Here is a 16606-nt window from a genome sequence, read left to right as displayed (position 1 = left end):
GATAGGAAAAGGAGTACGTCAAGGCTGTATATTGTCACCCTGCTTATTTAACTTATATGCAGAGTACATCCATTATGTGAAATGCTGGGCTGGATGAAGCAAAAGCTGGAATCAAGATTGCCGGGGGAAGTATCAATAACCTCAGATACACAGATGACATCATCCTTATGGCAGAAAGCAAAAAGGGACTAAAGAGCCTCTTAATGAAAGTGAAAGAGGAGCGTGAAAAAGTTGGCTTAAAACTCAACATTAAGAAAACTAAGATCATGGCATCCAGTCCCATCACTTCATGGCAAATAGATAGGGAAACAATGGAAACAGTGAGAGACTTTACTTTTTTGGACTCCAAAAATCCCTGCAAATGGTGACTGTAGCCATTAAATTAAAAGACGCTTACTCCTTGGAAAAAAAGCTATGACCAACCAAGACAGCATATTCAAAAGCAGAGACATTATTTTGCCAACAAAGGTCTGTCTAGTCAAGGCTATGGTTTTTCCAGTAGTCATGTATGGATGTGAGAGTTGGACTATAAAGAAAGCTGAGCACCAAAGAATTGATGCTTTTGAACTGTGGTGTTGGAGAAGACTCTTGAGAGTCCCTTGGATGGTGAGGAGATCCAACCAGTCCATCTTAAAGGAAATCAGTCCTGAATATTCATTGGAAGGACTGATGCTGAAACTCCAATACTTTGGTCACCTAATGTGAAGAACTAAGTCATTTGAAAAGAGCCTGATGCTGGGAAAGTCTGAAGGTGGGAGGAGAAGGGGATGACAGAGGATGAGATGGTTGGATGGCATCACTGACTCAATGCACATGAGTTTGAGCAAGCTTGGGGAGTTGGTGATGGACAGGGAAGCCTGGCGAGTCATAGTCCATGGGGTCGCAAAAAGTCGGACACAATTGAGCAACTGAACTAAACTGGCTATTTAAATTAATACACAACAATTTTTTACAGTGATGAAGATTTTTTTAAAAATGAACAACAAACTGGAAAGAAAGAAAAAGGCAAAAATTTGTACAAAGAAGGAAGAGATTAATTAAGTACCTAAATTTTCACATCTGGCAGGGGAAAAAGAACGAGACACACACACACTGGTATAGAACCTCCTACACCGCCACATGCGTCAAATCAAATGAAATCTAGCACTGGCAGAACATGGCAGATAACACACACTATCATGAAGGTCACGTGAGCAAGCAGAAAGGGCCAAGGAAAATTTCCTGGGTCTTTGAAATGAGACTCCTTCTGAACAATGGATCAGATACACGAGTAAAATGCTTTTCATTTCAGTAAGACAATAACCGGTGAAGGGGTTTTGATAAGCATGAAACGTGTGATAAAGATAGTATATTTGCGTGTTTATGTACGTGGGTCCATACACACGTGTGTGCTGGAGAATAGTGATTCTGCACACAAAGGCAGCTAATCACATGAGTAAGTTCACATTAAACACACAGTAAAAGAAATTACGGGTCTGTTATTCATCTGTCCTAAGTCCTCCTAAAATTTCCTATTTCTAAAATTATGAGACTTTTTATATTTGACATCACCAGCTAACTTACACACACGTCATGAAAAAGCAATCTGCTTTCATAAAAGTATGAACAAAATTTTCCAAAATCATTATCGTGCCTATTATTCTTTCCCTTGTCACAATAACTGTTTATTTAAATGTATTCTATTTGTAAGTATTGAGAAGTATTTTCATTCAAGCTATAAAAGCACAGGTTCAATATCTTTTTGCTCAGATGGAGTTGAGAATGATGAGACTACTTTGATGAGCATGACTTTAGGGATACTTAAAACTGCTTCAGAGCAAAAAATTGAAACTTCAACATATTCTAAATTGCTACTATGTTTCAGGGATAAGCCATGCCATTTAGGCACGAATAACAGGAATAAAAAAATGTCTATCTTCTATTTCTATATGCCCAGTAGTAATAATCCTAACTTTGCCTAAACATCATATGTTACCACTATTTAGTTTTATAATTACAAGGATTTTTTTTTATTAATTCTTCCATCACACTTTAGATTACTCTGGATTTCATTTGTATTAAGTCTGGCAGCAACACAGTTTGACTCTACCATAGTGAAATAATCTTTCAGGTTCAACTTACACTACAGTTTTCAGGTGGAACTAGAAGCTGAGTGATCTCGCCACCATGGACACAGAAGATATGTTTCATTTCTCCAGAAAATATGTCCCAAATGATGACCGAGAAATCCACGCCTCCAGATATGAGGTATCTTTGATCATAACGGGCTGAGGCCTGATGAGGGTACAGCAAACACGTGACTTTGCTCCGATGGCCACGGAGTGTCCTGTGAGGAGGCCAGCCTGCAAACAAGGTTTGGGACTTAAGGCAGGAAAATTCGAGTCTGCCAAAGTTTCAACAAAAGTAGACAAGAATCTTCAGACTAGCTCTACACTTCATCACTAAAAAGTCCCTTTCACACGTATTTCTATTGGACAGTATTGTTCTAAAAGATTACCAGTATTTGATAATATGATACTAAGTACGCCAGAGATACCCAATAATAAATGGCAAACATTAAACATGTATCAAAGAGAAAAACTAGATACTTCTATTTACAGTCATTGTGCTAAGTCGCCTAAGTCGTATGCGACTCTTAGAGACCGCATGGACTGCAGCCCGCCAGGCTCCTCTGTCCATGGGATTCTCCAGACAAGGACACTGGAGTAGGTTGCCCTTTCCTTCTTCAGGGGATCTTCCCAACCCAGGGATCGAACCCGTGTCTCTTGCATCTCCTACACGGGCAGCCAGGTTCTTTACCACTAGCGCCACCTGGGAAGCCCTGCATTTACAGTCATTAAGTGGTGTTTATTCCAGGAACAGACACTGACTTCAGTTGATCCTTGAGCAACATAGGTTTAAACTGTGCTGTGCAGGTCCACGTGTACGCAGATTTTTTTCAATAAATACATACTATAGCACTGTACAGGGGCAGTTGATGGAATCCAAGAATGCACAAGCACAGATACAGAGGGCCGGCTGTAAAGTAATACACAGACTTCCAACCGTGCAGAGGACCAGCACCCCGGACCCTCTGAGCTGCTCAAGGGCCACCCAGGCCGTATTTTGTTAACCGCACGTTAGGCTAGCAGCTACAGAGCACACCGACAACCACCCCGATGCACCGTGCTTGCTGAAAACGCAGAGTGCAGACCCTGTCAGGTTCACCGTCACAGAGCTCTCCTAACACTGCACACGAGCGGGTCTGCAGGTACCTCTGCGGAGCATGTGCTCGCCCTGCAGCAGCTGCACGATGGCCGTCTGCGTGGCCGGGACGATAACGATGCTTCCGTCTTCACGGCCACAGACGAGGCGTCCGTGCGCTGGTATGTACACACTCGCCGTCACCTTAAGAGGTTCGTTACTATTGGGGATCACGCTCAGCTGATCTATAATCCCAGCAGGACATGGATTCAGTTTATCAAATGCCTCTTGCAAACTAATGGACGTGGTCATTTCCAGCCCTGTGGAGGTTATGTGTGGTAGAAAAGAAACATGTTTGAGCAAGTTAGAAAAAGAAAAAAAAAAAAAAAACAATTCAACATGTAAAAATAAACGTGCTTATAGTTGATTCAGAGAAATACCAAAGAATAACTGTCATCAACTACCGTTCTAAAAAGAAAAGGACATATTACGTTATGCACTCCCATACAGCGGTTACTGTTCAGGTTGTTCAATTAGAAACATTGAGAAATAACCGCACACGATTTTCTAGAACCTCCATTACCTTCTGGTTTATCAGGTGTGTCTGATATGTTCCAAATATTCAATCTTCCAGAAGAATCACCCTGAATTAATAGTTTGTGGAAGTATTCTTTGCATCCATAGAAGAATCGAGTCACAGGAGGACAAATTAGCAACTGTAAAAAAAAAACAACTGTTCAAATTCCCTTCTCTTTTAAAACAAAATATTTCACAGATAAAAGTTTCTTCAGATTAGGATATAAAGTACTTCATCTCAGTACCAGAGTTAAAAAAGAAAAAAGTGAATCTATAGAATGAGTATTCAATAATATCTTAATTAATTCTGTAGCATTGATATAAATATATGTCAACTAATACTCAATCCAGTACATATAACACATTCAAAGAAACAAAAACTATATTTATATAGTCTTTCTCTAGAATAAATATTTTTATCCTTTTTCTCTGCTTTATAAAAACCACAATGCAATTATTTAACTGTCTATTATTAAGCAATGAATCCAAAGATATACCCCTCTATACCAAAAAGAAAATTCTCCACTTAAAAGTTCAAAAGGAGAGAACTGGTAATCTAAACTTTCTGCCCACTCCTAACTAGCTACTCACCAGGAATGGCTATAAAACTAAACCACCATGCTTGTACCACTAGAAGGCTCTTTTTTTTTTTAATTAGATTATTTTTCAACTAATAGCATGAAACATCCCTGGTGGCTCAGTGCTAAAAACTTTGCCTGCAACACAGGAGACCTGGGTTCAATCCCTGGGTCAGGAAGATCCCCTGGAGAAGGGAATGGCTACCCACTTCAGCATTCTTGCCTGGAGAATTCCATGGACAGAGGAGGGTGGCAGGCTACACCCCATGGGATTGCAAAATGTCAGGCACGAATAGGCAACTAATACTTTTCACTTTTTTCATTTGATCACATTTTTTATAACCCACTTGAACCTAGCCTGATATGCTAGCTATGAGCTACTAGGAACAAAAACCATTCATTAGGATCTTGCATACACTTTCATTTTTAAAGCACATTATTTTCTGTTTAAGATCCTGTATCTTCAATGAGACCACCTATTTGAAAATACTAAATAGTGGTGGACTCCTAAATTTAAATTTTAGATGATTAATACACTAAAACTTGAGTATGAAAGTATGTAAGCTTATCCTGAAAAGCAGTTAAAAAACAAAATGCTTCAGTGCATAGTTATAGTTAAGAAATAATCTATATTCAGTATCAGTGCTAAAAAGCATTACCCTATAGAAATTACATGCATTAAGCACGGTCAATTATTTGATTTAACTTAAAGTCTGAAAATTACTAAAAGTTTGATAAACAACAAGCTTAACCAGGGAAAGTTGCTAGTATAACTTTTTGTTGTTATAACCAGTATTCTATATTACAATGTGTATCTCGCACCACATAATACATACATTTTAATTTAAAATGAATTGGTGAGCTGATACTTAAAGAAATATAATATGCATTTGTTTTGTTTCATGTTCATGTTTTGTTTGGGTTTTTTTTTTGCTGCGCAGTAAAGCTTGTGGGATCTTACTTCCCCAACCAGGGATTGAACCTGGGCCCTGCAGTAAATACCAAGTCCTAATCACTGGACAGACAGAGAATCTCCATCATGTATGTTTTCTACGTTGAGTCATTATCCCTTAGTTTAAGTGGAAGTAACTGTCTAGTTTGCTAGCTTTACTTGTCTAGCAATAAGTAGCAGTTTAAGTTAAGAGAATAAAGGACAGGTCATAAAGGATCTTAATTATACATGGATGGATAAATTCTATATATTCAAAATATTCATGGAAAATGGCAAAGGATCCCCTTGCCATTCCTCCACATAAAGATAGAACAAAATGCTCAGAATGAAAAAGTTATAGAAACCCAGATCATAAGTAAAGGAGCCTTTATTTCCAAACCAAAGCTTCTTTCTTAATGCTCAAAGAACACAGAGTTGAAAACCCATTACTAAGTGCATTTCAACTTTAAATTGATATTAAGTAGGTTTTTAGAAGCAATGCAGGAGACCTGGGTTCTATCCCTGGGTTGGAAAGATTCCTTGGAGAGAAGAATGGCAACCCACTCCAGTATTCTTGCCTGGGAAACCCCAAGGACAAAGGAGCCTGACGGACTACAGCCCGTGGGATCACAGAGTCAGAGACAACTGAGCAACTAACAAACACTCGAAGTCATAATAAAATCTGTTTTTTATAGAGAAAAAATTATTTTCTTCTTTATTTCTAATGCCTAATGATTTACATCACTACATGATTTGGGAGAAATACTGCAATATCTTATTTAAACAGTAATCAGTCAGCATTATTACATAATTATCTTTGTCATTCTAAAAGTACATCTGTCACTATATTTAGAACTGCATCAGTGTAAAATCAATTTATAACATCAATATGAATTTTATCAAGAAGTCATTGCCACTTTGTAATCAGTATAAGATCACTTTTATTCCTGGAGAAAAGTGAATGCCTATATTATAGGTATATTATGCATGCATGCATGCTCAGTCATGTCTGACTCTTTGTGACCCCATGGACTGCAGCAGACCAGGCTCCTCTGTCCATGGAATTTTCCAGGCAAGAATACTGGAGTGGGTTGCCATTTCCTCTTTCATATAAGCATATTATAAGCAAATGCACAAATTATGCTTATAATAACTGACCATGTCAAAATGTTTTACAATATCTAATAGAGTACCTTGAATGGCAATCAATCTTTGAAATGCTTAGCTACCAAAGACACTAATAATTATAGTTGCAGAAATTTTTCAACACAGCCACCAACTATAAATGATACCTGAAGAATTTTACCTCTTTATCTGTTCGATCCAAGAGGCTATGTTGTACTGGAGGAATTAAATTTTCAACTGCTTTCCCCACATCACTGCGGAATGAATCACTAGCTGGAAGGCAACTGAAAATGAGGAAAATACAACATTCAGTAAAAAAAATACTGACATTAAATATTTTATCATACCATATGATGAGTTTTTTTCACAATGGACAATATATGGATTTTTTATAGTTAATTTAATATAGGCATTATATTAAATGTTATTAAAATATCTTACTCAAATAAATATCCACCTAATTGTTGTGCTCAGATATGAAACTATAATTACAAACTTACATTTTCAAGTTTTTTTTTAACCTAAATTAAATATTTATACTTTCAATATCTCCATACTTTCAGATTACATCACAAATTTGGAAATCGCTTGCTTTTTTTTTTTAAGAGTTATATTTTATTTGGTAGGAGTTTTTAGGACTTCAAACCTGGGAGACAGCATCTTAAGTAACCCTGAAAGAACTGTTCCGAAGAGGCAGAGGGGGAGAAGCCAAGTTATAAAAAAGTTTGCAACAAGGGGCAGGTAGTCTAAACATCAAAAATTATCGTTAATTAAGGAAAACCAGTTATCTCAAGCTAAGGAATTTAGCGCTTTTCTTTGTATGCAAGGCCTGGGCTCACTGAAATCATGCCATCTCTCGCTTTTGATCAAAGTCGTAACTCACTATTTATTGGATACCTGGCAGGTAGTCTGTAAATATAACTCTGCCCATTTTCAGTCCAGATGATGACTTTATCAGCCGAGACAAAGTCACCTCCTGTCCACGTCTGCCCGTTTTCACTCGGACCCGAGCACAACAGGGAGTAGTCTCCAGCATCAAATACCTACGAGGAGTAAGAGATTCATGTTCAAGTCCATGTTGGTGTCATTTAAGGAAAACACAGCAACATTTTAACTGAAATGAAAACTTCTAGAACCATATTTAATAACCTCAGGCCTTTACAGTTGACTACCTCAGTTAAAGACATTTTGTCAGTGAACCCTGGGGCACAGTTACCTTCAACAGGGCAACTATGACACATCCCCAGCCTCCAGTGGGCAGGCAGGAGACTGTGCCAGCAGGGGTCAGGGGTGCTCCCTCCACACAGACAGGAATCTTTAGCCTTTCTCATCTAAAGGGAAGGGTGCTCCATCACATGACAAGTACCCAACCTCCAGGATGCATGCTGAGGACTCCCAGTTTTTTCCTATACCCAGTAACAATGTTTCTAACGAAAACCTCTTAACATCTGAGTGTTAGAGGGGAATTCACTTTACCTTATTTCATCAACGTCTTAAAATAGTGTAAACAGGACATTAGCAGACTCAGTTTTATTATTAATAACTCTCACATACAATAGCCACGTCCTATAATTTCATCAGCAACACAAACTCCTGACCTTCTGTGACCTTACATTTACAAGACACATCCAAATCTGCAAAATGCCTTTACAATCATTTTCTCACGTGACTCTTAGAGTCATTGCAGGAGGCAGGCAGGCAGGCAGGCAGGTATCGCTAGAGACAAAAAGCTGACCCAGCAAATTCCCTGGCAGTCTAGTGGTTAATGATGCCGCACTTCCACTGCTAGGGGTGTAAGTTCTCAGTCCCTGGGCAGGGAACGAAGAACCCAAAGCCGTGAGGTGCAGGCAAGAGACAAAACGAAGCCTGACACAGACGAGGGTTATGGCACCTGCTCAAGGGCCCACGTCCCGCAAGCTGACAGGCTAGGACTAAACCCTCATCTTATAACAGCTAGCAGCATTTCCTACCTTACTCACTGAGGAAAGTACATACTGTGTTGCTAAAAAATTTCCCTAGGAGGAATGAGCAATTCAATGGCCAAGTTTTTATCTTATTTTTCTTTAAGGAAACAACAATGAAGTTGCTGTGCAGACAGTCTTGAGACAAGAACAAACCCCAGCCAAATTCACCATAATTTGCTATAATATGTATCAGAAATACAACACTAGCACTACACGAATAGCCAAGAAAAGTCCAAGACAGAATTATGGACACCAGCCCTCCAGCCTTATGATCTATTAAAACAAATTACCAAACTATCAAAAACAAAGTAATCACAATATTAGTTCATAAATCAGTCCAGACAAATCAACAAGTCCATAAACAGGTCCTAGAAAAATGTAGGAATACAGCATATTATAAAGGTACAAGAATCAAAAAATGATTATTCAACAAATGGCATTAGGAACTGCCGGATCCATTCTGATATCCAATGGAATAAAGATATAATTGGATCTACAGCTCACAATTCACACAAAATAAATTTCAGATTAAAGATTCAAAGGTATATAAAATAAAACCATACAAATATTAGGAAGAAAAAAATTTTTTTAATCTCAGCTTTGCTGAGACCTTTAGAACATATCATCAATCATTTTTAAAACCATACAATAAAATATGACAATTTAATCATACAAAAATTGAAAACTGCTTTCTGGTAATAACTATCTGAGAAAGTCAGATAGTCTTGAGAGTCCCTTGGAGAACAAGGAGATCAAACCAGTCCATCCTAAAGGAAATCAACCCTGAATATTGGAAGGACTGATGGAAGGACCAATTCTGAAGCTGAAGCTCCAATACTTTGGCCACCTGATGCGAAGAGTTGATTCACTGGAAAAGAACTTAATGATGGGAAAGACTGAAGGCAAAAGAAAAAGAGGCTGGCAGAAGATGGTGGTCAGATTAGCATCACCAACTCAACATACATGAATCTGAGCAAACTCTGGGAGCCGGTGAAGGACAGAGAAGACTGGCGTTGCAAAGTCCATGGGGACACAACTTAGTGACTCAGTTCAGTTCAGTTCAGTTCAGTCGCTCAGTCGTGTCCGACTCTTTGCGACCCCATGAATCGCAGCACGCCAGGCCTCCCTGTCCATCACCAACTCCCAGAGTTCACTCAGACTCACGTCCATCGAGTCGGTGATGCCATCCAGCCATCTCCTCCTCTGTCGTCCCCTTCTCCTCCTGCCCCCAATCCCTCCCAGCATCAGAGTCTTTTCCAATGAGTCAGCTCTTCACTTGGTGACTAAACAACAACAAATCTACGAAAGTCATGCTGGTGGGCTGCAGCACCGTCCGCATGCTGTGTTTGTATGCATTTCCCTGATGATTCATGAAACTCGGCACCTATCTACATATTTCCTGTCTACTCGGCTTTGCTCTCTTAGCTATCTCGCATTGGGTGGCCTGCGTTTTCCTTCTTGATCTGTAGTTGTTTTTTAATTGATAACAGAAGAGTCTCTCATCATGTTGCATACCATGGCTTTCTTCTCTCACTCTGTGGGTTGTCTTTTCACTCTTGTGTGTGCATTTAAGAGAAGGCTGCCCTCACATGGATATAAAAGGCTTACAATGGGCACACAAGAAACTGGTATTAGCTACTGCCTCTGGGGAGGGGAAGGGACATATCTGGGGGGAAAGGGGTGCCTATTTTTCACTGTATCCTCCTGCAGTCTGTTTTCATTTTTATTTGGATGTGCTTTAAACTTTAAGACAAAGGAAGGATCCCAGATAGTGAACGACAGCTGAGCAGCTGCTAGCCTTCTTCTCTAAGCCTTTTCCCAAACAGCAGCCATGCAGCCCTTCCATGGTGAGGCTGCCCTCTGACGCAGGACAGCATGGCATTGATGAGAACGGCGGCCGCAGCCAGGCTGCCTGAGCTGTATAACCTCAGTCATTTACAACCACCATCACTTGTATAACCTTAGCCAAAGCAGCCACCCCCCTCATGCCTCAGTTGCCTCATCTACAAAATGGGCAAAGCCACCCTTCCTAGAGTGAAAAGCAGCCTCGAAAGTGGCCCCACCGAGGGCCGACTCCTGGTTTTCCAATCTTGTGGAAGCCTCTCTCCTGAGTGCAGGCTGCATCCTGTGACGTTTCTAGAGAACTGTACGCGGCCTCTTGCTCACTGACTCGGAGGAAAGACAGCTGCTGTGCTGTGAGCTGTCCTAATGGAGAGGCCCACATGGCAGAGAACTAAGGTCTCCAGCCCACAGTCAGCAGGACCTGACGACTGTGAACCAGCAGGTGAGTAAATCTGGAAGCTGAGCCTCCGCCAAGGAGAGCCCTGGGACGGGGTGTTTGTCCCAGTCAAAACCCCTTCATCCTTCATCACACTCTGTGAGAGACCCTGGGCCAGAGGTACCCAGCTAAACCACGCCTGGATTCCTGATCACAGGAACTGGGTGATGATTCACATTTGTTGTTTTAAACGACTAACTTTTGAAGTAATTTGTTATGCAGGAATAGGTAACCAATATACCACCCCTCAGATTGTTATTTCCAAATAACACATGGAAAGCTTTGGAAAATATGGTAGGCACTATGGCAGGTGATCAAAACTTGCTGGCTCTTTTTCTGTCATGGAAACATTAAAGTCGAGCAATGTGAAAAGCAATATGCACCTCTCACCATGAGCTCTAAAGTGACAGAAGAAGACCTTCCTGACTCCAAGACGTTGGAAAAGGATGGCACTTGGGGATGAAAACCTACAAAGATATGTCCCAACTTGCAGAAGACTCACTGCCATTGCCCATGCCGCACTGACAAGACAATGAAGAACATGGCAGCAAGACACAGAAATTAAGAACTAATAAACACTGACAGAATCATTCTATGGACCAAATCAAAAAAAAGGCAACGATGTAGCCAAATTCCATACTTCAGAGTATATCAAAAACAGACCAAATATTTAAAATATTCTAAACCAAGCTTCTCCTTACAATTATCTTTAGAAGGCTGATAAACCAAAACCTTGAAGGGCAAAAATGCGGTTTCTTACTTAGGCACAGTTATCTTACCCTCCAATACTTGGAGCACACCACCAAAAGCGACCTTTGTGTGAATGCACAGAAAGAGATGCTTTGGCAATTCTGACAGTAAATCGGTTTGGATTCTTCCTCAAATATTGGCTCGGTATCCTGAAAAGAGAAATATTTGTAAAAACTTTAGGGTTGGCAGGATTGTCAATTTAAATTATCACACAATGATAAAGAAAACAAAACAAAATAAAGACATCACTTGATGTGCTCATCAATTTAGCCCCTCATGGTGAGGACTAAGGTAGTAAAAGGCAGCCAAAATGTACCCTAACGTCACGTGGGCACAGCGTATCTGCTACAAAGCTACTCAAGATTAACAGACTAACGAGAGGCAGAATGTCATCACTGGCAATGACAGATGCTAAAAAGTTTAGTTAATTTTCATTTCTGTCAGTTTTTTACATAAGCTTGTAGGTTTAAAAAAAAAAAACATCATTTCCTTCAGTTTCTCCCAGATTCAATGTCTAAAAATTCCCTGACAGATGAGATTAATATCTCTTGCCAGATACTTGATCTGCCTTTCTTACTGATAAAAAGTAAGAAGGAATTCAAGTCTAAGGAACTCAGAGGACTAAAACTGGCTTTATACCCTTTTTGCAGTGGTTTGCTTTTTCCCCCCCGCCTCAAGCAAGCTACCTTTTCAATTTAAACAGAAGCAGCTGAGGAAAATCCTCTTCTGTGCTTCTCTACTCCATATCCTGTACAATATGTTTCTCTGTTTTGCATCCTTGATAAAGCATATGTCTACCATCAAAAGGAAAAACAATAATTCATGTACAGAGATAGCATTCTAGGGGAATCTTCTGCACTATGTCAATAAGACTATGGAAAAGGAAAGCTTTTTCTTTCCTCTTTAAGTAAAAAAGGGAAGCAGCCTATCATGACTACAATGTAAGACTCCTCAAGAACAAGAACAGAGAACTCACTTCAGGCCTCCTTTGTCTCACCTGCAGGTCACTTATTTCCGAGGTGACAATCCACACCTTCAAGATGCCCGTCACTGAGAGTGCCACCACGGTGTCCTCTAACCGAGAAGAAGCAGCAGCCGGTTACAAGTGTAATACGATTGCTTTCTACACGGGAACATGGTCACAACAGTGACGTGGACCATGGTTTGCTTTAATGAAACTAAATAACAGCATGTTTTACAATCAGCATGAAAACCTAATTCTAGGTTTTAGGAAATAACAGAAACCAGATTTTGAGACACAGGTTAATAAAGATGATCAAACACGTGGAATTCAAAGAAAACCTGTTTTTAGCTGCTTGATTTCTTATTTCTAACTTGCAGGCTTTAATAATTTCAAACATTCTTGATTACCACGTCAACAATTAACCTTAAAAAACTTTTTAAGAACAAATTTTAAAAATTAAAAAGCAACTTTTATTCTTCAACGTTAACTTTCATTTATCCTGGAGAAGCACATTCATATTGTGTCTTCAGGGCACACGTTTCCCCCTTCCCACCTACCTCACCTGCCTTGTAGACATGTTATTGCACACTACACTCTCCACAGACCATGATCAAGGGAAAGACATGATGTAAAACCTAAATCCATCAGGTTCGGGTGACGGAAAAGTCACAGCACCACAGTAGTATTCCTGAACTCTGAGAAAGCAGTCTAAGGTAGGCTCCAGAGCAACGGAGGGATGTGTTAAAAATCACATTTTCTTCACTGATTAACCACTGAACTGTGGATAACTGAACTAACCTACCTTAAATTCAATGTGCTTATCTGTAAGCAAATATAAATGAATAACGTAACGACAGCACTTACCTTAATAAGGTGTTGTGAGAATTAAGACACCACAGGTATAGCCCTCAGACCATCAGTACAGATTAGTCATCACTGTTATTGAAAAGAATTGCTTACTATCTTTCAGTAAAAACTTTATTTGTACTGCCTGGTTCCATAGGCAAGTTTAAGCGCTGAAACGCACTGATTACAATTCCATGATCACCGTATAAAGAAGCTAGAACTGCTCACAAATGTCAATTACAGTAAACGTGCGAAATACCAATAAATCCAAAATTCTCAAATCTCCACACACTAGAATATGGCAAAGTAGATTAAAAACATGCATGGTAGCAACGTTATAAATGGACAACATTTAGAATTGTATGTACGGCACAACATTTTCCATTACAGTTGCATTCTACCCTGTTCAGACCATAATACAACATATATATTTCACAGATGGCTATTTCCCACGCATTCCTACATAAGGCTTTATGTGTGTGTGTGCAAAGTCGCTGCATTCATGTCCAACTCCATGCGACCCCATGGACTATAGCCCACCAGGCTCCTCTGTCCATGGGATTCTCCAGGCAAGAATACAGAGTGGGTTGCCATTTCCTCCTCCAGGGGATCTTCCCGACCCAGGGATCGGACCCACAACTCTTATGTCTCCTGCATTGGCAGGAGGGTCCTTTACCACTAGCGCCACCTGGGAAGCCCTAGAGGCTTTATGTACCTGTGTACAAACTACTTCTGCCAGAAACATCACGACCCCACATCTGACAAACTCCTCTTCACCTGTCAAAGCTTAGATGAGACTTCATCGAATCTGGGGCCTTCCTACCTGCCCTCAAAGCCCCTTCACTGCCTTTGCTAATTCTAGCCTCTGTACTATTTCTCTGTCTTTTCACACGTTACACTGTGAAACTGCCATTTGTTTATATATCATCCTCCCTTCCTACAATTCGAGTCCTGCCAGTAGTTCAATCCTCTGCACCTAGAAAAGAGTAGGCACTCAATAAATATTTGTGCCATGACCGTTGAATAAAAAGCTATGGAAAACTCCCAGGGAAGGCAGTTCACCAATGGACATGACGTAACCCAGTGGTAAAAGCAAGCTCTCTGGGGTCCGTCTGGGCGCCAGTAAGCCACAGGCTTGCTCTGTGACCTTAAGTGGAGACTCCATCATGCTAAACTTCATCCGTCTCCTCATCCACACATCCTATGACGCAGTAGCTACATCACTGAGTGCTGTGAGAAGCGGTTACCGTACGGAAATGCTAAGCATGTGCCCAATGCTGGGAGCACTCTGTACATGAAGCCTCACGTCGATGGTGACAGCAGTTACAGACCAGCCTTCACAGCAGAGCACGCGACCACGAAGTCATCAGGAAGGGCTTACAGGAGTACACCAAAGGCACACACGAATACACATTCAACGGTCAGTATGACTATCCTTTTCCCGAACAATTTTACTTTTGCTCTCACAACTGGTACTGTCGGTTTCAACAGAAATGGAGAAAACACATTCATGTATGTCGAGCGTTAACTACACATCAAGCGCTCACCAGGAACGGTCATTAAACTGAATTGTGTATAATCCCCTCCCTTTTCATTACCTTCACATAAAATGGAAACACTTCCTACACCTCTTCATAGCAGGTAACCAAACCAGGCCCAAGAGATACACAAACTATGGTTCCTCCCAACACACCTCCAAGGGGTTAAGATCTTCCAATTCAGAAGATTCCTGACACGCTCTAAGACTGCCAAAAACTAGTGATTTATTCCTTGGAATGGAGATAATCTAACACTTTAAATCTCAGTTCAATCAAAGACTCCTTTACAAAGGTAGAGACAGACCATAAATCATGAGAGGCACTATTTCTTAAACTGAAGAATACAATATAAGCAAGTATATTATTCGATACACTCTAGAACCCTAGAGTAAGCTAACCATAGTGCAGAAGTTCCTAAAGGCCACACTGACCTTGTGTTCGGTGGGATCGAATAATACTCATGGAGCTGATCCAGTCTGGAGAGATCTTTGAGACTAAGGAGTATAATACTTCAAGGCTGGTGGCATCCACCACAAGGATTTCAGGATAATGACCGTGGCATAGAAGCCTTCCTTCTCTCTGACTTCCAACAGAGAACTGGTAGAACTAGAAGGAAAAAAATTGTAAGTGTTCTTTACTTAAGATACTTGATTCACATACATTCACCAAGCTTAGTAGGATGCTCAATTTCCCCAATAATATGTCCAGATATATAGTGCACACTACGATACATACAGTACATACATACTATATGGTCCATATTACATGTATTTATGGACACACATGTGCATACATCAAGTTACGCTAATATACGCAAAATATCTAATAAAAATTATTTTCCTAATATCTTATCTTCCCTTTTGAACTACTGTGGAGTAGAATTCATGATAATTCTTCTGTTTCGTCCCCCTGTAGCATTCTAAAATAAAATTGTTGAATGAATTAATAAAACATCTGAATAAAATCAGCTTCACAAACAAATCAAAGCAAAAGGGCAGCATGGGTGGGACCCAAAAGTAAGAAAGAGTTTTAGGTGAATGAGAATCAGTGAGTAGAGGTTTGTAATTACTAGTTATAACCAAATAAAGTTTAGAAGCAAGGATGATTCTATTCAAACAAAATCAGAAGTAAATTCTGTGTAACGCAAGTGTTATCTTAGACTAGAGTGCAAGACAACCATTATAAACGATTCTTGTAGTGCACATTTACACTTTGTGGAAGAAAAAGAGAGAAAGAACCAATACAGTGATGCAACACATGCTAAGAATAACTCAAAAAGATAAGAAGGGTTTCCAGCAAGCAAAGAGCAGAGAAAGAATGCCTATTAAAATAAGACCATCGACTTATCAAAGGACCCAACTTCCCTTAGCCTCAAAAAATAAATAAGTAAGTTATCTCTTAGTGGAATGATTCCCCTAGAAGATTTTTAGAAGTCTGGGACATCCAGTATCCAGACTATTACTTTCCAAGGGATTGAACCTTATACAAAATCACATGTGTTTAAGCGGGACACCACACACAGGACCATGCTGTAACCACCCCACAACTGGGGAGGCAAGGAAGAAACCAGATTCAGGCTGCTCCCACACTCATCCGTCCACTGCTCAGAGCTCAGCAGTGGAAGACAAGATTTTCTCAACTATGGAGTCCCCTGTACTGGGAGCACTTCATAAGGACACACATGGAGCACGGAGCACATTAAGGAAGCGCCAGGTAGCACCAGAAAACCCCCAGAGAGGGGCTAGCAAAACGCAGACTATCAGAAGGCGGGGACCACTAGATCTTGGGTCGACCCATGACCCACGATCTGGGCTCCCAGGGACTGCCAGGGACGCACACAGTCACGTGACTGCAGGCAGCCCTGGCCCACGAA

At 40.4% G+C, this 16606-nt stretch overlaps 1 protein-coding gene across 5 annotated transcripts in view; it reads right to left on the bottom strand.

Moving 5' to 3' along the window:
- The window catches only part of WDR7 (WD repeat domain 7), a 352886-nt gene that overhangs the window by 304703 nt on the left and 31577 nt on the right, over positions 1–16606 (bottom strand). For 3 of the 5 annotated variants that reach the window (XM_005224234.5, XM_010818910.4, XM_024984362.2), the window contains exons 5-12: positions 15165–15339; positions 12383–12459; positions 11415–11534; positions 7291–7436; positions 6575–6677; positions 3767–3899; positions 3255–3503; positions 2122–2342 (exon numbers count right to left, since the gene is read on the bottom strand). In XM_005224234.5, the coding sequence (XP_005224291.2) occupies positions 2122–2342; positions 3255–3503; positions 3767–3899; positions 6575–6677; positions 7291–7436; positions 11415–11534; positions 12383–12459; positions 15165–15339 (1224 nt within the window). Of the gene's footprint in view, positions 1–2121; positions 2343–3254; positions 3504–3757; positions 3900–6574; positions 6678–7290; positions 7437–11414; positions 11535–12361; positions 12460–15164; positions 15340–16606 lie in introns of all 5 variants that reach the window. The other 2 variants (XM_059880930.1, NM_001206098.3) reach the window with 2 other exon arrangements.

The sequence above is a fragment of the Bos taurus genome, chromosome 24 (assembly GCF_002263795.3).
Source record: "Bos taurus isolate L1 Dominette 01449 registration number 42190680 breed Hereford chromosome 24, ARS-UCD2.0, whole genome shotgun sequence".
Taxonomy (NCBI): Eukaryota; Metazoa; Chordata; class Mammalia; order Artiodactyla; family Bovidae; genus Bos; species Bos taurus.
Note: the sequence above shows the minus strand (reverse complement) of the source record. Positions and strands in the feature narration are given on the sequence as shown.